This window comes from Corvus cornix, chromosome 1A (assembly GCF_000738735.6).
Source record: "Corvus cornix cornix isolate S_Up_H32 chromosome 1A, ASM73873v5, whole genome shotgun sequence".
Taxonomy (NCBI): Eukaryota; Metazoa; Chordata; class Aves; order Passeriformes; family Corvidae; genus Corvus; species Corvus cornix.
In genome coordinates, this window is record NC_047057.1 from 45,942,847 (window position 1) to 45,967,295 (window position 24,449).

Sequence of the window (24,449 nt, forward strand, 5' to 3'; positions counted from 1 at the left end):
TAGCACTAAAACTGATGTAATGTACCATCTTGTTGATCACTGTCTATCTATTTTTAACACAATTTCAAAGTTTTTCTACTCCCTGTGGATACTAAAATGTCAGCAGAGAATTTAAATAACAAAAGCACTCAACCAAAATGCTAAAATTCCTCTAGCCTACCTGTACATCTTGTTATTTAAGTTCTCCCACACACTATTGCTGTGCAATGTTAACTATTTCCCCAGTCCCAAATAAAAAGCTGCAGTTCAGGCACCCCTGGTTTTTTGATTTAACTTATTTATATTCATGTAAGCATGTTTCAAGAATTCATACACATTATATTAAAACATTTTTTCTTGAATAATTTTGAAGTTTTAATAGCACCTGAAATTTCTCTTGTTCACAACTCAAAGGGTAAGTTTTGGACTATAAATCTAAGTAATAAAAAATTTAGCCACTACTTACTTCACCAAATTTAGCTGAAAACTGCATGACTGATTAATTGATATGTGTTCACGATTTCTTGAAACAATAATACTTTGTGCATCCCCATCGGAAAAGTACAACTGTAGGAAGAAATTACTAATTTTCCACCAACGTAATAGGAGCTCTAAGGACTTTTGCTGAAGTAACATTTTGAGATATGTAGGCAAGAATTATAGAACAAGGAAATAAGAATTAAATAATTAATTTGCTATTTTCAAAATAAAGGCAATCTTTTGGTGTGTGCTGAGATTTTAGAATGGATGGCAAAACATACTTGTTACAAACTTTTTGGAAGGCTCAGGCTTAGGCTTATACCTTAGGTTATAAGAATTATATGGCAAGTCTTGTATGAAAAGCTACTCGCTAAGTTTACACTCAACAGCTGAGGTGACAGAGGTGAGTTATTTCAGATGGGAAATATCCAAGAAAATCTCTGCTCTTCTCCAGAAACGTCTTTTTTCTATCCCATAGTAATCTTTTCCTGGGGTAAATGAATGATGCCTTCCATTAATCACCATTAATATATCCTGAAAATGTTTTAACAGAACAAAATAACTAATACTAATAGAAAGAACTATTAAATGAAGTATCTTCTATAAACTGACCACATCAAACGCAGTGAATACGTGGCAGTAGTGGTGATTAGTCTTCAAGTCTTTAGTGATGTACGCAAACGTAGAAAGGTCTTCGGGGTCTTGTGCAGCACAGGAAATGTTACGGATTTCATGTTCAGCAATAATATTCTGTTTAAAAAAAAATCCAATCAATTTAGGAATTAAATTTAAAAGAGCCATAAAAGGTATGGGTTTAGATTCACATCTGTGTTGATCTACCATGCCAAAGTATTTCAGAAATGTCTTAAAAAGAGATTTAATAAACCCCATGTGTGATCTTATACAGATATTTGGAATTTTGACTCTCTCCAACTGCCAATCATCTGGTAGGAAACCATTATGTTCTAGAGTCTTCCCTATGAGGCCACTTGTGCTTTGGAGTTTATTCATGATCCTTTGACAAAGAGACATCTTTCCTGGCACACAGGACACAACTTCATAAGATGCTGGTATAGTGCTTAGAAACTGTATTTATAGATACAGTTTCCAAGCACTATACCAGCATCTTGTGAAGTTGCTGGGGTTTTGTATAATCAAAATGGGACACTGTTTCAGTCCACTGACAGACAGGATCTGGTGAAACCTAGGAAGCTCAATAGCCAGGTTTTTGCACATGCTGTTTGACAAATTTTAGCTTAGGAGAAAAAACCACCAAACATCACTTATAATTGAAACCGTGAGATATCGAAAGGATTCTGATTACTAAAATGGTAACTACAGGAGGATCTGGCAACTTATCTCCCCTTACTGACAACAGCATCCTGTAAGAGACATGTAGGAAAATGAAACCGTTCATGCACCGAGCCACATTACTTGCAACAGCCAATGTAAGCTATAGCACACTACTGGGAGAGAGGTGGGACATGTCTGTCTGATGGAATAAAGAAAAGCTGTCTTAAAGCTTTGGAGAAAATTATGAATACTCATTACATAAACTGCTGATATGTAATCACTGTGTTCAGGCCAAAGAAACCATGAAGCCAGAGAAGAAGATACTGCAGAGTGGCTTATGACTAGGCCTTGCTTCAACACCACACGGGTTTCAAATGGTTTGTTTAAAAAGAAGAATGATTCATTGAATAGGAATTTACTTAGGGGTTAGTTTATATGCTTTCTTGAGTTGTAGCCCTGCTGGCTGTGGCTCTGGCATTTCCACAAAAGCCCACAGTGACAAATCTTGCTGCAGCATGACATCACTACTGCATCATGGAACAGGTGACACCTGTAGTGTCCCAGTTCCTCACACAGCCACCACTTCCTGCTGCCATGGTGGCATCTGTCCAAGTTAAAACAATCTCTGAGCATATCTGGTTTTCCCTCACCGCTCTCTTTTCCTTCCCACCTAGTTTCCTCCACCTCCTTTAAAAATTTTTTTTTAAATACGTGCAACTAAATCGCTTCAGATGCTTTGCCATATCTTTTCTCATTTGCTAAGTGGCAACTTTCCCCTTGCATGTAGGTGTCAAGTTATCGAAAAGAGGTATTAACACATCTAATTGAAGAAATCATGACTTAGGAAAAAATCTTAATAAAAAGCACACCAAATTTCAAATTATGGAAAAACTGAGATAAGGAAACTCTTACTGAAGAAAAGAAATAATCCTCTTAAATTGTTGCAACATACTTGATTATTTCTGTTTAATGCATTATTCATAAAAATGACAAAACCAGTACTTGTGTTTCAATATATGCCAATTTATAATGACATGTATAATCTCTGCTCAACAACTGCTTGCTTTTTATGTTACTTGAAGCATTTTATTTCCTTTGTTCTCAAATTGATAACTTTTACCCTCAATAAAGATTTTGATGAGAATTAGAATTATACCAAAACCAGGGATTTAGGTATCCACAGATAGAGCTGTAATACACTGTCGTTGATGTAGTGTTGGCAACAATGTAGTTCAGAAAGCAGAAAGAATTCAAGCTTGGAAGGTATTAAAATCATATGTGAAGTATTTATGCCAAATCATGAGCCACAATATAATCACCTGAATTTATGCAGCATATGTGAAAAGAGCTCTGCTATGCTGAAGCTTTTTCTAGGTGACCTGGGGTTGACACAGGGATTTGCACTTGAGTCAAAATTCATGGAGATTATTTTAATGTTTTAATTTTAAACCAAGTGAATTTTAGAAACATACACATATCAAGTTTGTTTTGAATAAAATAAAGTATACTTAAACTAAATCTTCTGGACAGAAATTGATAGTGAAATTGAGTTTTTCCCTAGCTGCTCTAGGATATCCTCTGTGTTCTCCTTTCAAAATGAAACATTTTTCAGTGCATGTGTTTACTGTGTCCTACTGTCACATTTCAGTAGACCATGGTCTTATTCTGTAGGAAGTAGAAGGCTATGAACCAGCTTGCTGTTCTGGGTACACTCCTCAGGCACTGACTGACACTCTACAGCTGTTCTAAAAATTGTCTTTCAGTTTGGCAAGAGAAACCTCCAATGCTTCTCAAAAAGTGGGGAAGCTGAAAGTCAGTTCTGGTTCTGCCAAGGAAATACCTTGGAAAGACCAGGTTTTTGCTAAACAGCCTTCCTTTTGCTTGCCTAGCTCATGCCAGCCAATCTCCCTTCTGGCAGAAATCACCCAGAAGTTAGGGTGAGCTGTGAGCCACAAGAAAATTCTGTAATCTGCTTTTTCCTAGGCAGCAATTTCTTTCTGGCCTCACTTGCAAAGAAATGGTGTCATGCCAAGCTTCAAGGTGCCACTGAAATAGCTGTCGTGGAATGAGGTCAGGGCCCCTTCGTCACCTGAAACTTTGCCTGCTATGACTGGGAATACAAATTCTTAGCTTGGTGGCATAAAGGAAAAGGATGAACAGCCATGAGAGCTGAGTTTTCAAGCACAGAACTGCTAGCTAGTTTTGTCATTAAAAAGTATGTATTTATTGCTAAGTGGTGCCCAGCGCTGTCAACTAGAAGCTCATATGGAAGCAGTACAAGTCTGAATATGCTCTCACCTTAGTGCTAATCTGTTTTGGGTCTTGAAGGAATTGGGAACAGCACACTGTGGACAAGGATGATAACAACGCTTCTGGGAGAGTTGCAGGCTATTACCTGGTTTTTACAGAAGGGAAAGGCAGTGCAGATTTTGAACTGGAGAGAAAGCAATCTACCACTTGAGAAAAAACATTGGACTGTGGCACTATTTACCTCCATCAAATACATCCGTTGCACTACTAGGTTTCAGTGGGACTCATCTAGAGTGATCTAATGCAATTTGCCAAACTTCTTTCAGGTTTCCATCTTACATAAGACTCTATGCACTGTGCAAAGAGACACAAGAAGCTCCTTTTCTTCTGATTTTTTTTGTAAACCGAAGGACATTGCAGTTACATCCTTTACACTACAGAGGAGATTTAAGAGCTGAAAACAGCATTATCCAAGTTAGAGTCAATAACATTACAATGTCCTGATTTATGCCCTACACATGAGAGAACATAAAGGGAATGAGGGTTGTAGAAGCTCAGTTTTGAATCAATGGAAGGAAAAAGGAGCTGTCAGGAATCCCTGGTCCCTCTGCTATGGCAAATATGCCAGACTTGAAACAACAGTAATTTCACCTCAGTTTTTCTTTTATGCCATCTTCTAACTATAAATATGGCTTCCAAACTTTAGCAGAAGTTCACAAATCTGCTTCCACCCTTCACTTAAAACACAGTTCTAATTAAACTTAAAAACTGATTGATTTGGCAAGTTTGATGGATACTGGGATAGATGTACTGTGTGGTCTGAATGTTCAGCAACACAAAGCTGCTATATACATTATTAACCTGGTCAGGTAGCTGGGTTGTCAGATTATTCTTTATATTGCCTAGTCAGTTTTAGTCACATAACAGAAAAGAGAATTTCTTTTCTGTTCATATAAAATCATCAGTATGGATTGTATTTCCTTGCCATTTTAGACATATAAAGGAGAGAAATTAATGCATTACTTTACTTCTGTTTACAGAGTTTATACATTTTACTTTGGCTAAGCAATAATCCATTGCTCTATCCATCACTGAATTCTCTGATCTCTCAAGTTCTGCTTTTGAGGCTTTGGTTAGTTGGGGTTTTTTAAAGATTTGGATGTATTTCAAAATGTAAGAAACAAAGCACAGGAGCATTGCCACACAGGAAGATGAAAAAAAATGTGGAATAACAACTATTAAGAAGCTGCTGCAGTTCAGGTAGTTAAATGGCTAGCATCAAGAAAACAGCTCACAGAGAGGCTGTGGTATTTGAGTGTCTGGAAAGGACATTCAAGGCTTGCGTTTCTTATTCTTAAAATAGCTGGCCCTGGATGAAACTGCATCTTTATTCCTTATTGAGACATCTTTTTTTTAAAATTTCCCCAGATTATATTAACGAACATATATATATATATATATAATGCATACTTAAGGAACTGTATAGAGAAGAATATGGTAAAGGATTCCACAGAGGCTCCCTGCTGAACGTCTGTTGTGATAAGCTTGCATTTAATAGCAGAATGCTGGATGCAATGATCTCCAAATAAGCCATTAAAACTGCTTCACTTGTCCTCCAGACTGAGTTTCTGGAGAATGACAATAACATTATACCCATTTTGGAGAAAAGAGGAGAAAAAAAGGAGAGGAAAACACGAAGTGCAAATCTGTCCCCTCTCTGGCCTGGCCTTCATAGGTATTACTATTTTTCCTAGTTGTGAGAAAAAAAACCTAATATTGAATAATTGCACATACCTTATTTGTGGCATCAATAAATTTGACTCCCTTGTAAGAGACAGATAGGACAATAGTTGGTACTTTCTTCATCTGTTCCGTAGACTTCTGAAATCAAAATGAAGATATTATTAGAGTTGTGTTGCATTGCAAGAACAGTGCTCTCTTCTTCTAATTAAATACCTAAGTTAAACAAATATTTTACTTTTTCTTCAGCCAGCTCCCAATTTATGCTCTCTTATAGTTACAAAACTAAAAAAAGCTTTAAGTTTGTTATGAGGATGGTAAAAATTTTCCTTTTTCATAACACAGTGGGAAGATAATAAAGCAACTTTTCCAGGCTTAAAAAGACCAGTCATGCAACCAGTGTTTCCCAAAACATGTGTGTTTAGGACATCTATCTGATATGCCCCATCCACTGCTGCCTCCCTCCCCTTCTCCTGCCCTTCCCAGCTGTAAGAATCAACAGCACAGTACTTCTTGTTGTACTGTTTCTTTGCTGCAATTAGTTGTTATTTAGAAAGATTTCCCTGGTTTTCCCTTCTTCACAGTTGTATTTGTGGCACGAGGTATCCTTGCAGCCCGCCAGGCCTGCCAGTCAATCCGTCAGCCCAGCGTTGTATCTTGTCACTCCACACTTCGACTGCAGCTGCTACTGGAAGCTGCTTTACACATGAATTAGCACACAGGCTTATTCTGCATTCTCTCTGTGCCAGGTTCTCCTACCTACAGTTCATGCCCTCCTGTAAGATTGTTTTTCCTTTTATGCTAGTCTGCTTCTGTGTGCCTTCAGTGTGATGCACACAGCAAATATATTTCCCACTGAACAGAATAGGAAAATATTTGGAGCAGATTTAAGTTCTCTGCAGAAAAAAATGTTCATTAGTTTACAGATTAAATTTACTAGAACAATCCCAAAACCAACCAAATAAAACCCCAAAATACAGCATAATAGTTTATAACTGATTTGAGTTCTTTTAAGGTGGAAGACAATGATGGACTAGACTATTCTACATAAAACTACTATAGATAAATAGGTAACACTCAGAAAATGCTTATTTATGGAGCTATCTACAAACAATCACAGAGATCAATCCAATATTTTCTTGAGAGGAAATGAACTTGAACTTTTGACAGTTACAGGCAAACACGAAGAAACATCGGCACACAGAAGGTGAGTGCAAACACACTGAAGTCTAGAATTGGCACATAGGAATATCATTAAAGCAGCTGAACAAAAGTAGCAGCGGTGGCTTTGTATTATTCAAAAAAACCCAAAGCAGCAGAGATAGAAACTTGAAAACACAAACAGTAACTAAAAAAATATGTTTGAAAAAGTAGGTGATGCTAACACTAGAGAGCAAAACAAACAGAAGCTTAAAACAAAAAAAACCAACCCTGTAATCATGTCTCCTTATTGGCTCTTGATCCTCCCAGAATCAAACAAGACTTCATTTTTGTCAGCGTAAAGTTCTAAGCTACAGATCCAGCTACACTCTGCAATTAGTGTCTGGGCCATGAAGACTATAACCTCTAATTAAACTTCAAGGAGGGCCCCACCCGTCCGTGTAATAGAGAGGACTTGCTGGATCTCTCCATATCAAATGACGAGAGACTTGAGACAGCAATCAAGCGTCAATTTATCCTGGAGAAAACTCCTTTCACCCAGAATACTCGGCACTTTTAAGAAATGAAAGCTTAAATGATAAAACATCCTGAAGAATTTTAACAAAATCTGAAGACACTAATCTGATCTGTGTGCTTCTGAACTGAGTGGAGAAAGAAATGGTATCCCTGCCAAAAGCAGAGCAAACAGCTACCTGTGTGTGTGTGTGTCACTGTAACAGATCTCAAATGAACCTTTTCATAAAATTCAATTTCAATGCACAGAAAGCATGACAGTGACTGTACAGAAGCTGCAGGACATACAGCTATCAGAATAACAAGCAATAAACCCCATACATGCTCATACTAGACAAAATAGTCACAAATATGACAATATCACTTTAATCATCTGGCAAGGCAGCAATCATCCAACTTTTGTCCTTTCATTCTAGTCCAACAGCTACACACAAGAGCGCTTTCTTTTGCATTTTGATTATTGCAATTACCTCCTTAACAGCAAAATTCCTTTTCTCCAATGTGCTATACAAACACAGGTACTCAGCTTTTCGGTATAATTCCCACCATCTGCTATTTGCCATAAAGGTGAAGCATCCTGTTGGCCAGGCCACACTGTACCAATAACCTCCTTCCTCTAGACCTGCAGTTCATAATTTAATCATCTTCATCTGCTCCACATTCACCTGGGTTTGTCTAGACCAGACCTGACCTCTAGTATTTAACTGGGGTTGCAAACTGCCAGAAGACTGTCTCTGAGTGAAATAGCTCACCAAGATGCTATTAAATTACAGCTGGCAAATTAGGAAATGAATCAGAGACTGATGGACGCTTGTAATTTATTAAACCAAACTGTCTCATCTGGTAAGGAGCACAGGATGTTCCTCATCAGCCTGTAAACCATACAAACCCCAGGATTTGTGCAAAGGTGTTCTGAAAGACTGCAGTCCAGTGTAGAATTATAATCTGGTGTAACAATTCTGCACTTGTACTCCCATTGAAACAAACAGCTGGGCAGTGGAATAACATTCTTTGTTATTATGACAGTGCCATCAAGAAAAACACGCAGCTCTATTGCCTGGCTCGACTCTTAGTGATACAGTAACTGAAGCCCACCAGATAATTATTATTTCCAAGCAGTTTCCAGGCTTCAACAGTTTTGAGTTGTCATGGTGAGCTCACACTATTTGCTTGTTGTTCCTTTCTTTTTAATGAAGGAGTTGTCTGCCAGAACGTGTAACGTGAGAATTCAGAGATACAGGATGAATACCTTTTGCTCAGGCACTGTAGGTGCTTTGGCTCTGAATTCTAGGATGCTGAGATGAAGTCCCACAGCTTTCTTGGTCAGACATTTCACACCTCTGTGCAGGCCAAGTGGGCATCTCTGCCCATGTCTGTGCCCAGAATCTGAGAATAAGGTGGAACACAGGAGTCAGTATTCCCTTTCCTCAGGCTTTTAGGTTCTAGCCACTGTATCAACTCCATGAGGACACAATGAGATGACAAAATATTCTTGTCCATCTGGTGTCTCTGTGGGAAGCATATGGACTTGAGCCAAAGTTACAGGAGCCACAGCTGAAGGCTGGCATTGGATGTCATGTGCATGCTGACATATGGTCTAATGCTCCAAGGCATGTTCATACCATAGTAGCAGGATTAGATTTCATCTCACGTAGAAGCAATCATAGTGACAGGACACTGTCTTTGGGCAAGTGCTCACTAGCCTGGAACTGGTCATAGTTCCTATGAACTGCATTGTTTGTGACTGTAACTGCTCTTAATTTCAATGCACTTCTTCAGGAGAATCACCTGGGTGAACAGCAAGCCTCTTCCAGGCTCCCTGCCAGTGCCTGTTGCTGATCAGCTGGTCACCTATGTCAGGACAGATGTGCATGCCCTGTTTCCATGGGTGCACTGCTCCTGCAGCCAGGAGTCTCTGCACTGCTAGAGAGACTGAGCTTTGGTCCCACCTCTGAAATCCTTGCTGCAAGACAGGTAGGTGACTACATGAAAGCAGGCGATGTATAATTCAAGAACCATAAAACAGGTTTGTCTGCGTACACAGGAAGACAGAAAAAAGCATCACCATCCTGAATCTAATGTGACATATGTGCAGCTTCCCCAGACTTCTCAAAAGACACAGAGCATCTTTCTCTTCAGAACAAGGAACATCAGGAGTACCAGTCTTGTCTGTATTTTGATGCAGCTGCTGCAGTGAAGCTGCTTCATCCCCTCAGCACCCACAGTGGAGATCAGCCCAGTGGAAGAAGGTAGAAGGTACCTTCTGCATAATTGCCTGGTTACTATAGTGACTGCTTTTACAATAAAGGTCTGAATTTAAGACTCTTCTGAGTTTGCATCTGAACTCACAGCTGCCATTATTTAGGACAGTGCCAAAAACCTGCACACGCTTGGACAGTGCTGCTCCCAATTCCTCCTTTTGAAATGGGTCACAAGGCGACGCAAGACCAGTGGTGCCAGAGAGAGCAAGAGAGGGAGTGCAATCTTGCTTCTCATCTTGTTCATGGATTTTCTTTAGTTTCATGGAAAAAAACATCACTCTCATATCCAGAGTCTAAACTCATTTTCATACTACAGTAGTACTACAAATTATCTTAAGTATGGTAAAGCATTTCCACTTGCATATTGATTTTGAGTTAAAGGCTGGACAGAACTGCTAGACATTTATTTAGAATATAAACTAAAATCCAACTAATTTGAGATCCACCCTGACAGTGTGCCTAACAAATCAAGGTAATTAACAATGACTTAAGAGGCAGAGGACTGTTTTTTAAATAAAGTAATATAAACTACTGGTTTATTTTTAAAAATCAAATACAAAATCTGCAACCCTGAAGGGCTTTTAACCCTTTCAAGACAGGATTGTACCTAAATACCTTACTCTGTGCAGAACTGAGAGCACTAATTCAAAACCTTTGAATGCTCCTGCAGTGTACAAACCATGCTATCTCAGAGCACACACACACAAAGCAGCCGAATAAGAAATTCAGAAACACACATAGAATGGCGTCCAAGTAAGAAGCTCACACATTCCCTTGATAAACTGTAGCACATGGTGTAACACAGCCCACTCTGAAAATCTTGCATCTCATTTATTTATTTCCTGACAAAAGGAAATGGGACACCCTAGTACTTCTACTTTGTCACGTTGACCACCTCAATGCACTTATACATGTATTTATAATTATATATATATATATATATATATCTGAATATACTATATATAAATATACCTGATTCAGCTTTCACACAGTGGCCAAAATGAAAAGGTTCACTTTTAGGTTTATATGTAATTGTATTTGATATTGCAAATATACAGTAAAGAAACATTATTCAGCTATGACAAGTCACTAGAAATCCCATACCTAAATAAATTCCAAGTAAAAGTTTATGAGCCTGTAAAATCTTAAGTCTTCATCTTGGCTTTCTACTTTGTCAAATGAATCTTCAGTCCTATATTGATTTTTAATATCTATATGAACACTGTAGCTGGCAATTCTATTCAGTTATGTACTGGAATCCACTTCATTATAAGAATCTGAACTTTTTCCCAAACTGGGAGCAACTATTAATTCTAAATGGCATCAGACTGCACATTTCAAAACATGTGAAACATCTGTTGGTAGCACCTACTACCATACCTGTAAGCCTGTTATTTATTTAAGGCTTATGAAACTTCACTAAGCAGTTCAAAGAATCATAGAAGTCTTAGCTGGAAGGGAACCAGAAGAATAATTGAATCCAACTGCTGGCCTGCACAGGGCCACCCCCAAGAGTCACACCCTGTGCCTGAGAGCGTTGTCCAAATGCTTCTTGAGCTCTGTCAGGCTGGCGCTGTGACCACTGCCCAGGGGAGCCTGTTCCAGTGCCCAGACACCCTCTGGGTGAAGAATCTTTTTCTGATATCCAGGCTAAACCTCCCCTGACACAACTTCAGGCCATTCCCTCTCACTGGCCAGCACAGAGAAGAGATCAGTGTCTGCCCCTCCTCTTCCCCTCATGAGGAAGCTGCAGACTGCAATGAGGTCTCCCCTCAGTCTCTTCCAGGCTGAACAGAACAAGTGTCCTCAGCTGCTCCTCACACAGCTTCCCCTCAAGGCCCTTCAACATCCTCATGGCCCTAATTTGGACACTCTAACAGCTTTATATCCTTCTTACAGTGCGGTGCCCAAATCTGCACACAGGACTCAAGGTGAGACTGCACCAGCACAGAGTAAAGTGGGATAGTCACCTCCCTCGACCAGCTGGGGAAGAGGAGCTTGAATGAATCACTTTGACAAGATCATGCATGAGATGAAATTGAAATAAAAAGTCTAAGTCCACATTTGACCAGTTAGTTTTGAAGCCAATTTGCCTTTTAACAAATATTTAAATACAATTATACGATCTGCCTTTTAAAAAATATTTACTGACTTCTCTCAGTCCAAGAGGTTTAAAAATGCATTAATGACATAATTTAACACTTCTTGGAATAAAACTACATCTGCAATCCTTGTGATACAAAACTCTTTACTTCTCTACAATTAGTGGATGTCTCCAAGCTACATCATTAATATGAACATTGCACTTGGAGTGCACCTGCAATGCGCCTGGTTGAGAGCGAGATGGTTTTTGTCTTTTGCAACATCTCCAAACATTCCTCTGCATTCCTCCTGCCCCTTAGATTCCTTTCAGCCAGAATTCAAGGATGTACAATCCTCTGAAGAACATGGTACAACACAATGTGGATGTGCATAGAGACTGAATGTGTGTAAGATCTTCCACCACTACTTATTTTTAACTTTTGTGTAATATCCATGTGCCTGTTCCACTGCAGATCCGCTGAAAGCAGTGGCCACACAATAGAGAGGCAGAGCTACAAGTCTCAAGAGAGCAGAGACTGAAGAATCTAAATCCTGAAACAGTGTTTGATCCTGACATGGTATTTGCCTAGGGAGTTTCACCAGGAGGCATATGGAGGCTTCTGCACTTCTACTTTTGGAGGAAAAATGAAATGGAGATTGAAAAGTAAGAAAGGATTTAGTAGAAACAAAGAGAAACTGTCATCTAAATTCAGTTCCTTCTTTATATAAGAAGAAATGAAATGAGGAAGAAAGGCCCCAGATGCTGCCTGTTTTCAGTGAATCAACTCTGCTTCACCTTCCTCTCCAGAGATAAGAGAAGCAGATTTTGCAGCAATTCCAACTTTGACATTTTGGTCTTAAGTTAGAAAGACATTTAAATACCTGCTTTGTGAGCAGAATTATATTGCTGCTTCCTCAGAACTTTGACCTGAAGTTTAAAAACCTATTTCTAACAAGAAAATATTTAAGAAAGAAATATAGTACTCAGGAAGGTGGCAGGATCCAAGAACAAAATTTAAGTTGTGGGAAAAGCTGCACGTTGGGGGGAAGGGACTACTGCTGCAGTAAATATTTGACTGCTTTAGACTGTTCAGTTGGTGTATGCAACATCAGTGATTTAACACTGCTGCAAAGAAAGAGTCTACCTTGCTGCTGTGCTCGTGCCAGTAAGTATAAAACAATCCCCTTCCCACCTGGTCAAGGAATTCAGATGTGTAAATGCTAGATGAAGTCTTCTTTACAGAACAAGTCTCTTTCTAGCTCAAATTTAACTTTATCCCTTGTCTTTATTTTGATGCAAACACATCTTACTTATCATTCATGTTCCTGTGATAATTTGCAATGAAGGCAGCAATCTGATTGAAAACGCAACTTGCAGTATTTCCTGTTCCACACTGGAAAAGATGAAAGCTCTTAGCTTCTTGAAGGCATCTCTCAAATATAATTAATAAATCTATTCTGGCCAGCACAGCAAGATTTAATCTCCAAGTAGCAAAGGTCAGCTTACAGCAGGTGGGGATGGAGATAAGGACACAGTGCTGTCCACTAGAGAGGGATTTTATGACAGAAAATAGCTGGAAGCAAGTAAGAAACCATAAAATATAAAGGAGTGCAAATATATGAATGGGAAAGTAAAGTTCTTGGCAAATACCCATAATTTTGTGTGGTTGCACGAATCTGCAGTTTGGGTGGGAAAAAACCTTGACCCCAATGTTGAGCTCAAGCTATTGCATCCTCATGATTTTCCCCAAACAAATCTATCATCTGCCCTGCTAGAGCACACTGCTGCACAATGCTGAGTAGCACAGTAGATTGCCAAGAAGAGTTATTAAGGTAAAAATTCCCAGGTTTTAGGGGTTTTTTAATTACTATTGGAGGTTTTTTTTACATTATAGAAGATTTAGGATCTCCCTTCACTCTTAAGGTACAAGAGAAGGAGGCTGCTGTAAGCCTCTCTGCAGAGAGACACAAGGGATATCCACATGACACTTCCCTTGAGAACCAAAACCATCAATTGCAATAATTGAAAGCCCTGGGAGCATCTACAACTAACAGCGAGGGATCTGCAGTCAGCAAACATGCCATTTTTGTTGTTTCTCTGTATTTATAAATGATTAAGGAAGATCAAGGTATTTTTTTTCACTGATACACTTCTTTCATCCTTGTGTACCTGCTGACTGAAAGACATCCAGTGAATGTCAACACTTTTTTGAGAAGCATTAGGTTAAAGATGGAGAATCAAAAGCCACATAGACAGAAAAATTAGGTACCTAATTTTCACACATTCTCCATAAAACCATTATGTGGCTGAGTCCAGAAAGATTAAAAAAAGTGTGGGGAGTGACTTCAACCTGGTACAAGTTTATATGTGACATACTGCCCCCATACCCACCATGTTTCAGATTGTAGCATGCTATAGTTTTGAAATACGTACATGGAAAAACAAATAAAATACTAGAATAAAAAATTATTGCTCTTATCAAAATAGTACAGCCTTATGAAAAAATCTTACTGACTCTAGAGATGCTGGACAAGTGTAAAGAATTCAGTACCTGAGAGACAAATAAAGTATCTAGCTTTTCACCTTTTTTTTTTTTTTTTTTTTTTTTTTTGGTAAGTGAAACGTCCCTTTCAATGTAAAATGTAACTAAAACAGAAGCCAGCTTTTCAATGACAACCCAGGGTTACTTAAATACAATAATGAACATCACAGCAAAATTTCAGGATGGGTTTGGACAACCTGGACTCCCAATTCACAAACAACAACTTTCAGGAGACATCCAGAGGGAGAAAGTTTTGGAAAACCACACATTTTTCTCACTGCAAAACAGGCTAAAATAATAATTTGTTCCCATTAAGTCAAAGATTCTTGCTTTTGACTTGAATAGGAACATGATTAAAAGGACTACATAGAAAGAATAGTAGAAATCCTGATTAAAAACTATTTTATTCAAATATCTTTGCAATAAAAATCCTCAAACCAGAAAATAAACACTCTCACAGAACAACTGTTTCAAAAGAGTACAAAAAAAGAAATGTACATAAACTCCACCACTGTATTATATAAGTGTCCTGTATGGGACTATAGAAAACTAGTGTAACTGCACTATTTATATAGGAAATGTGTATTTTAAATTAAATTTTTTTCGAACACTTAGTTTTTTCAGTTTTATAATTTTAATTGGCTAAACTTATTACTTATAGAAATAAATATTAAGGTGCCTATAAATTATTTAGAGTGCCTTTTTTGATGTTAAACCTCCTAGTTCAGTCAGAAAACTTACTGAAGTTGTCATATGCTACTATGGTGTCAACTTCTGCCCTAATTTCTGCACAGGCACATGCCTAAAGAATTGAACTGCTAAGCCTGACAGTTTCAAAACTGGATTGGAAGATGGTATGCTTGTAGCCTCAAGTAATTCCCCAGAACATCTGTATGTGATTGTAGATCCCTCTGTGTCAAATTGTCAGGATTTTTTTTAGAGGACTTTAAGCCAGGTAAGGAATGATTAGCATGTAATTAGCTGAGAAGCCTCAGATCTTCAGGCAATCTAGTAATTGAGAATTACTGCCAGCCCTCAGCTAAAACAGCTTGTACGAAAGTCTGTGTGCTGCACATGTGTAACCAGCAGGAAATGGTTGTCTGATTGCATGATTTTTACACATATTCCAGCTTTCTAGATCCGAATGTCACGTCTTGTGCTCAGAGACATCTTGCATAAGAGACGGATGATACACAGAAGAAAAGATTTTGCTCATTCACCTAGGTAATTGTACATGTTTGGTAGATTAGCAAACAATTATATTCTTCATTAATTAATGATACCAGACCATTATATGTTCACCATGGCTGTGAACAGGTGTGTTCTTATTACAACTACAGTTGGGAATAAATCAGGTGTGGCTTGTTTTGACTTTCCAGCAGCAATGTTTCTTGGAGATAGACTACTGTAATTTTCTACAAACCAGCATCAGGCCAAAGAGACACAGGAAAACATATTCTTAATAGTCTGAAGGAAACCTAGCTGCTTTTCCACCATCAGGTGAAACTGACTTAGATCCCATTTCACCCTTTAATCAAAAAGTATGTAAGTAACTCATAATTAAAGGAAATACTCACATGAGTAAACGTATCCGTAGGATTATGTGACTGTTGGATTAGACCATATGTAAAAACCAGTGTGCCTGGTAACATGTTAATATATTTGCTACTACATATTTAACACTGAAAATTCAATCTAGATTATCATATAAAAGCTATAAATTCTGTTTGTAAAACAATTGGATATGGGCATGCTTAAACTGTGTGGACAGTACTTTGAAATCTACTTGAAGATTCATGAGAAAACTAACATACATTTGGGTTTTTTTGTTAGAGACAACGTGCAAAATAAAAATTTACCTTTAAATTCTGGTATTACTTCAAATTAAGATATAAGGCAGAACAGATTTCCTATTGAATACCAATGTAAAAGCAAGGAAAGGAAATGGGTAACAGTACATTACAAAAGCAAAAAGGATACAGTACAAGCAATCACAGATTGATGTTATTTAATACTATTACAATAGAGAAAGAAGTAGGTTTACAAACTTACCCTCATCTTTGCACATGCATCCTGTGTTGACTCTGTGCCTCGTAACTCTTTTACCAGCATAGAACCTAAATACTAGAACAAAAATCCATTGAACTTAAATTAACTGAAATTCCAGAACAGACAAACATCTGCAGAAATGCACTAAAAATGCTTTAAAAAACCTAGTGGTATCAGTCAATTTCTTAACATATTGCTTTAGAGTTTTTTTACTCTGGAGTTAATGTATTAATCAACCCATGAGACAAGAATGCACAGCAACAAGTGTATTGAATCAGCTGGAGTCCTTTGAAACAATATCCAAAAGTCCTCGAGCTTATCATTTTAGTTACTGAAACAACAAACATATACTAAAGATTCCATCTTAAAAAGCCATTGGATTAAGAAATGGAGAATCTGCTTTTAGCTGCCATCTGCTCAACTGCTATTGTTATGTGTGCAATAACGTGGATAGGAAGGCCACCAGTGATCTTAACCTCAGTGTACTCAATCTGTAACTAATTTACGTGCAAATAGCAGAGCCCGATGTCAGCAAACAGAGAAAATAAATCTCTACTAAAACTAGTTTAAACCATGATTTCTTCCTAAGGAACGGCTGACCCTGAACTATTATTTTGAAGCCTACAGTGATCTGGAGGAGGGCTGTGTGAGAGGAAGCAGAAGGGTGCTGTGTCCTGGCCCAGCTCTCTGGAAACCACCGTGCCCTCAGAGGAGCCTGCTCATCTCCAAGGGCAACAAGGCAGGCAGAGCCTCAGCGACACAGCCCCTGTCCTATAGGCCTCTCCCTCACTATGTCACTTGTTGGCACACACAGTTTGAGCCCTCCTGCACCCTGACAGCAGGCTCTGCTCCTCTGAGGTCTCAGTACCCCCCTACACCACGTCTGAATGGCGCTGCTCCTCCAGGGATGGAGCTGGCTGCATCAACCCTGCCATTCCCACCTAGCAGGGAGGGGTCTCGTTACTGCTAACTGGGCTGTACCAAAGCCACACCATGGTCTGCATTTCTCCTATAGATGCTACAGGCATGCACCTTTGTTGGTGTGCATGTGTTCTTATAGCTCTGTGCAAACGGGACATTTCTGAATTTCTGTATGATGTCACATGCAAGTCTGGCTTAACTGGGCAGAGAGCACAAGGCACCCTTCACCTGCTCTTCCCCAGGCACAGAGAAGTCTCTATCTGTATTCTCACTGCAGCACAAAGCTACTGCTTCTCCTAAGTCTCCAGTCCTAAGTGAGCAATGTGGGAGCTGAAGAGAAGTCATGCCATTGAGAGAATATGGTAAGTAGGCTGCAGGAGGAGAGAAAGCACTGTGGGCAGGAGCCTCTTTCCGGAGGATGCTGCAGCCCACCACTGCTGACCCTTCTCATTCTACCAGACTGACTCCTCTTGGAAACAGCTTAAGCTGACCCAACCAAATGGTGAACCAGCTTCAGCTTAGACAAGAACCTATCAAAAAGAACTTCAATTACAGATGAATGCAAGCTGGAACTGAACAGAGTGTACTGGTTCAGCTCTCTGGTCTCCTGACTGAAACTGAGATATTTTCTTTAAAGCTTTCGGTTTACACTGTGTACTGCAGGAGTCTCTGACCTGCAAGAAAATGCATAAATATTTCAATGTAGACAGTAGCCAATGCAGCAATTAGTGAGAAACACTTTATAGGGCATTATAAATGGGCCAGTGAGCAAGACCAACACTACCAGATAAGAACAAGCATAAAGGCATGAATGAAGGGCATTCCTAGAGGACTGCAGATGTGAAAGATTCATAAACCGAGCAGCTGTGAGTCCCGCTGGGGGCTCAATGGTGACGTGGATAGGGGTTTGGGCATTAATTTGATGGGACAGTTTGACATCACCCTTGAAGAAAAACAACAAACTTAAAGCAAGCTCTGAAATTAGAAGAGTAAACAAAAGCATATTGAATTGAACTGTATTTTTGTCTGGATCCTGGTCTCTGACACCTTTGGAATCCTTAGCCTTCTCTGGGCAGGTTGCAATTAATGTCTTCAATTTTTCGCTTGTTTGGTTGGATGGTTGTTTTTTTTTGTTTTGGTTTGCGGGTATTTTGTTTGGTTTTTCGTTTTCTCGTTTTTTATGGACTGCAGTACAATGAATTGGTTTTTCCTTGAAAGCTATTAGTTGGTCAGGCACCAGGGTAACAAAGCAGTGCTTTTTGGTTACGGCAGAACAAGAGGAAGAAAGAGAGGAGAAGGACAGCTTCTGTCCCATCTGCACAGCAGCAAAAAGCCTCAGCTGAAGGCACTCAGAAATGCTTTGCAAGGTGGACTGTGGAATAGACACACAAATCACAGAAGTACCATCCAATTTAGTTGTCAGAAAAATCTGAAACTCTAGGAGGAAATTTTGCTTCCTTTTGACTTGCTGTGCTTTTGGAAATGTTCCTTCTCAAACACCCAGAGCATGTGGGAGTAATACAGAGAACATCCAACTGTTTAACTGAGTGATGCAGCACACAGTGAAAGCTGCCCCAATTATAACTTACAAGCCAGGGTTTTACCCTATAAGGCTGAGGTCAATAGAGCTCAAGGAGCTGAAACAAAGCCATGACACATGGTCCTCTAGGAAAGGAAGGTCCTTCCTTAATCACCACTATCTTGGATATTCCTGGTCATTCCAACTTCATTTCTTTAATGATCCATTTTCCAATCTACTACAAAGGTTACCTTCAATTATGAATTTACTGCTGGATCATGCAGTAAGAGAAAAGGCACTCTTGAGATAAATATGCTCACTTCACTGAAAACTATGACAAATATTTGAAGAACTGGAAGCTCCTTTTCAATCTGAGGTGAGCAAGGAGGTTTTGAATAGTAGGAGAAGAAGACTGAGAGCAGGTGAGATGGTCCTTGACTGTAACTTCTGTAAGGAAGGCAGAGGTTCTAGTTACTGTCCAGGGATAATCACTGCATGCCTGGCAATTTTTAACCCCATGAAGGTCTGATGGAAGATACAGATGTGCTCCATAAAGACAGGTTTGTAACACCCCTTCTGCCCTTCCTCAGTGGGAGCCAGGCTCTGTCTCACCTGCATTTAGTCTCTAATTCCTATCTTCCCTGATACGCCTTAATCTGGTCCAGCAACCTCCAACTGTTCCCCAAAATGCAGCAGTATTTAGTGAACAGAGCATTATCCTAAAATGCATCGAAGATCCAAGCCCCTTCAAGTGAACAGGATCTCAACCCCACATCCTGGACCAGTAGTTAACCCCCAGCTATTATCCTAAAGACACTGCAACTATTGAGTTTACTACCCTTTCCTTTGTACAATAAGCCAGCCTTCCTTCATAAGGTGGCCACCTCCAGAGAGGACACACAGTGGGCTGGCAAGCACCTTCAGCAACTTCAACAATGCTATCCAGCAAAGTCGGAAGGGGAAATGCAAGCATTTAAAAAGGTGGACTCAGGTACCTCCTCAGCTCCGCAGAAGCTCCAGTCCCCCCACCCTGTTGACAGGGAACTCAAGATTTCAGAAAACTTTTTCATTTAAAAAGAAAGCGTCCAATGACTTTCTGTATGGTAGGAGACTTCTCTCCTCCACAAGCATTTATAACAGCCAGAGAAGATTAACTGTCTTTAGTTATAGAGGGAAGCTCCATTTCTCCAGGAATGGGAAGTGGTAATCACCTGCAGCCACAGGGAGGTAAAAATAAGTATGCCCTGACCCTGATGGAACTGACTGCTACTGGTACCTGAAGTAGCCATCAGTTTGGGAAAGGTCTGAACGTGCCCTTGTCCCATGGACGGAAAACACTCAGGACCCTCATCTTTATCTTCTCTATTTCCTTTCCCAAAAACATATGTATAAAATTCAGGTGAGGCAACACTTACTTTAGCTGCCATGCACACAGCATTAAGGTATGAAGTATGGGTATGAGGATCCCATATTATGTTTTATTATTCTTCCATAACTACTAGACAGGGATTTGTAACAGATGAAAAGTGGGGGTGTTTGCTCTCACTGTCACTTCAACAACACTTAGCCACTTACTCACAGTGCCCTTTCTCTAACACTAATGCCACATGGACTGCAATATATCACAAAATTCATAGCAAAAAAGTACTGTGCATCCTTGGTTCTCATTTATTACAATTACAGTATTTCAGAAGAATTGACCTGTCTCTCTAAAAGTGACTGAAAAAATACTATAAATGAAAGTAAAACACAACAGCCTATCAAAATCCAAGTTTAATATATCTATACCCCAAATCAAACCACTACATTTATCCACACTTACAAATGCTTTATAATCGCATGACTGGAAGATGAGTTTCTCTGGATGATGTTGCCAATATTGTACAGGCGTTGATGCTGTGGCTTCATTTGGAGGTCGCAAGGTAATTGAAGGCTCTCCCCAGTCTCCTGTCTGAAAATCACAGTTGTTCAAGATGTAAGAGCATGTGCAGGCAAATTCACTATAAAGTAGCCCTCCATTGTTGTGCTCAATTAGCAAGAATTTATTTTCTACACATAGAGCCATGTTACTAAAACAAGGGAACACAACTCCTACAACATTTTTCATTATTTAATTTATAATCCAAAGTCATCTACTGTAGTGTTTAATGAGGCTTTAATTAAATCTCTTTGCTTTGAGAATAAAATCATTAGGCACCCGAAATGTTCCTTAAAAATAAGTGTTTACAATACATATATGAGGATGAGAGCACTTGAAAAAAACATGAGATGCACAAAAATGCCTTTCACAAATTCTGCTATGTGTTTCACAAGCTTTTCTGCAGAGTTAATACACCTTCCATTATCCGGCACATATAACCAATAACTGACTTTCCTAAATGGCTAAATAACAGAGACTTTGTTTTGATCTGAAGACTTATTATACATTCTTCAAACACGAGGCATTCTTTAATCTCTTTACGAATATTTACTTTGATCACCTTCTCTTGATGCCTCGTTGTGGAGGTACTAACATTGCCCTTCCACATTCATCATTCTCATTGATATAGGAGATTGCCTTTCTGAGCTGTCATCTCCTCTCTTTCCTCAAAGTCCTCAGAGAACACAGGTAGGAGTGCAGTTTGCTGCCAAATCCCTTCGCAGCTCACTCTTCTTCCCTCCAAAAGAGCCAATGTAGGCATCAGTACAGGAATGTCCCCAGCCTGGCAGTGCTGGTCTGGGTCTCACTTGCCATTGTGTATTTTTGATCCTGGCTCCACAGGACCTGCACTGACCTCTCCTTAGGGGCTCCTTCTACCTTGCAGGCCCATGCATCAGCTCACTTTAACTGAAAATGACCCGTGGATAGACTTCTCCTCTTCCCTCTGCCACCACCCTCACGTCTCTCCTATCCTGTCTGGTCTGGACTGCCTCTCAATTCCCCTCTTCTCAAAACTCTGTCTTTTTGCAATTACATTTGTCCTTCCTGATGCTCCTTCTTCCCCTGTCTGTTCTCTCAAACTATTTTACCCTTTCCTATATGATTATTTCACTTTGGGTTATGCTACTTCTTTCTTTACCTGCACTTATCTTTGTGTATTTTCTATGTATGTCATATTGTTAAAATATGTGTTGAAACTGGCAAGGAATTGTCATCAGCATTTCACACAGAATATGGCTAGAAGTTTAGACTTCTACAACAAAAAGAAGTTAAGCATCAAAAACACATGAAAAAGTTCTATCAAAGACATTCAAAGTCTGGCAAACTATCACATCTTACTAATTAAGTTGGGACAGAGTAAACAAAACAAGTACATCATTTTCATGTGTCACAAAATAACGAAATGACACGCATTTGCACAGCTCTGCAATGAAAAGCAAGAAATAAATCTGGAAACATCAACATTACCCTGCCAATATGGCAACTTTAAGCAAGAGAACATCATAAAACAAGTCGAACCTAGCTACTGTTGGGACCATTAGCAAATGTACCAATTACACAGCAGTGTAATTTCTGTTTTGCCTAGTTAAGTTGCCTATATGCCATGGATATGACTTCAGCATCAGATTTTGAAAGGAAAGCAGCAAGAGCAATTGCTCCAATTTTTGGGAGTTTGCATTCACAAAAATGAGTCCTTCTGGCCACTAATGCATAAAAACTTTCTATCTTATTTAATCTGAAGTGGGAATTTGATTTCTTTATGAGGCAGTTCTTCTTATAAAATAAATTTCCATCATATTACAAGAAGCAAGGACCTGCATTCTTATTAGTGGAGTCTGTCTTTGACAACAAGAGAAGATGGATTGCACCCATCACAAATTCTCACAGTGTGCTCAGCTGTCTCTTATGAACTGTTCAAGCTAACAGACCACTTGATTTAGTTCTTTTTTTCCCCCCTAGTAAAGATACACTCCTGCATGTTTTGTATAAGGAAGCAGAGCTCAGGAGGTACATCCAGGCAATTTAGTAAAAGGCCACTATGATGGAGAGGGAGTAAATTCAGGACAGAAAAGCTACAAAAGTACATCTTTTGACCACCGGTCTTTCCACCACGCGAGGAAGCACAGGGATGGCCAGGAGGCAGGACCAGAACTTCTACTGAACAAGTGACTAGGGGTAGTGCTCCAAATCCTTGTTGCACTGCTCAGCAGGTGGCTTTCCTCACATGCAGGAAAGGGACAGCACTGGCAAAGTAAGCAGGGTACATAAGGAGTAAAATGAGTACATAGTTTTACAGTTTGTTTCCCTTTTGCACATTAAGCATGAAAAGCACTGAGAACTGCATTGTTTCTGTCTGAAAATAAAGGGCAGAAAAAGGGGAACAGTGATCACCTCCTGTTTTGGCTCAATTTTACAAAGAAATGAGAAATAATCTTCAACCAGGCTAATAAAACTAGTGTGTGAGACGCTTAGAGAGGGACTGTGCAGAGGCCATGTTTGTATCCATTTATTGCTCTATAAATACAATCATCCTACTACCTACTCCTTTTAAACTAGACAAAACAGAATTGCCAAGATTGCTATACATATCTCTAGGATGTTGTAAACACGCAATAGAGCTGAGGTTGAGGAATGCAGATACAGGATTTCTAGTGTTCCTGACAGACCACTGCCTCTGGAAGCCTTTACTGTATTTCAGTGTGTCTTGTAGAGGGAGCAGCTACTATGAAAAGACATTATACATAGTCAAATTTTTTTAAACAGCTGTATCATAAGTGATTTTTAACACTTCAGCAGAAGTGGCTCCCGGTTTCTTTTCCTTTTGTTTCACACCAAACTCCTTGGACTTTTAAACAGTACTACTGTTAGCACTCAAAACCCATTTAAATGGAGTCATAACAGGGTAGTCTCCAAAGCCCAGATCCATGAAGATGTTTAGAAGTGTAATTCCTGTTACATATTCCCCACCCAATTTCCTTTCCTTTTTTTTTTTTTTTTTTAGGGAAGAAAAGCTTTTAAACAAGATTTAGATGGCTAAATACATTCATAAATCCATATCTAAAAACCTTAACAGGAAGAACGGGAGCTCCTCAGCAGACTGGCTCTAGTCAAATACTGAAATTCTGAGATTTAAGATGTGATGATGACAGTTAATATCAGGCAAAATACAGAATAGGACCATCTTTGACCTAGAGAAGACTTGAAACCATAGGGCTCAAGTCAGGGAAGAAAAATATGAATTACTAGTAGTCCTAAATCCAGGGAGTTGATGTGGAACAATTCATGGGTGATGTATTGAGATTCCGGTCCTTCATAAGCACCTAATACACTTTTCAGGCAGTACAGAAATGTTCATAAATTGCTGTGCAAGACCAACTATAATGTTTGATTTAAGTTTTAAAAATAGATATGATAGGATAACGATTTTCTGGTTTGAATATTTAATTTGCAATTATAAGAAATAATCAAACATTTAAGCTTATGTATTTTTTATGACACAATATACGGATGGAGATATTTATCTCTCTGATGAAGCAGAAAGGCAAGAGATAATTTCTTCTTCATCTAGCTTTACAGCTCATCAGACAGCTGTGCAATTTATCACATGGGTTTTGCTGTAATGCCTGTGTTTTAGTATTCTAACCTCCCTATGACTTTAACCAGCACCCTAACTCTCTTTGGCCTCTACTAACTTGAAAAAAAAGCTTTTTTTGCTCTGCATTTTGCAGATAAAGAAT

The 24,449-nt window shown here is 39.1% G+C and overlaps 1 protein-coding gene across 8 annotated transcripts in view; it reads right to left on the reverse strand.

The window, feature by feature from the left end:
• Nucleotides 1-24,449, reverse strand: part of ANKS1B (ankyrin repeat and sterile alpha motif domain containing 1B) — a 413,633-nt gene that overhangs the window by 7,410 nt on the left and 381,774 nt on the right. For 7 of the 8 annotated variants that reach the window (XM_010410776.4, XM_039571472.1, XM_039571471.1 and 4 more), the window contains 4 exons: nt 20,614-20,742; nt 16,355-16,426; nt 5,797-5,883; nt 1,072-1,209 (listed from right to left, as the gene is read on the reverse strand). In XM_010410776.4, the coding sequence (XP_010409078.1) occupies nt 1,072-1,209; nt 5,797-5,883; nt 16,355-16,426; nt 20,614-20,742 (426 nt within the window). The remainder of the gene's footprint in view (nt 1-1,071; nt 1,210-5,796; nt 5,884-16,354; nt 16,427-20,613; nt 20,743-24,449) is intronic. The other variant, XM_010410774.4, reaches the window with a different exon arrangement.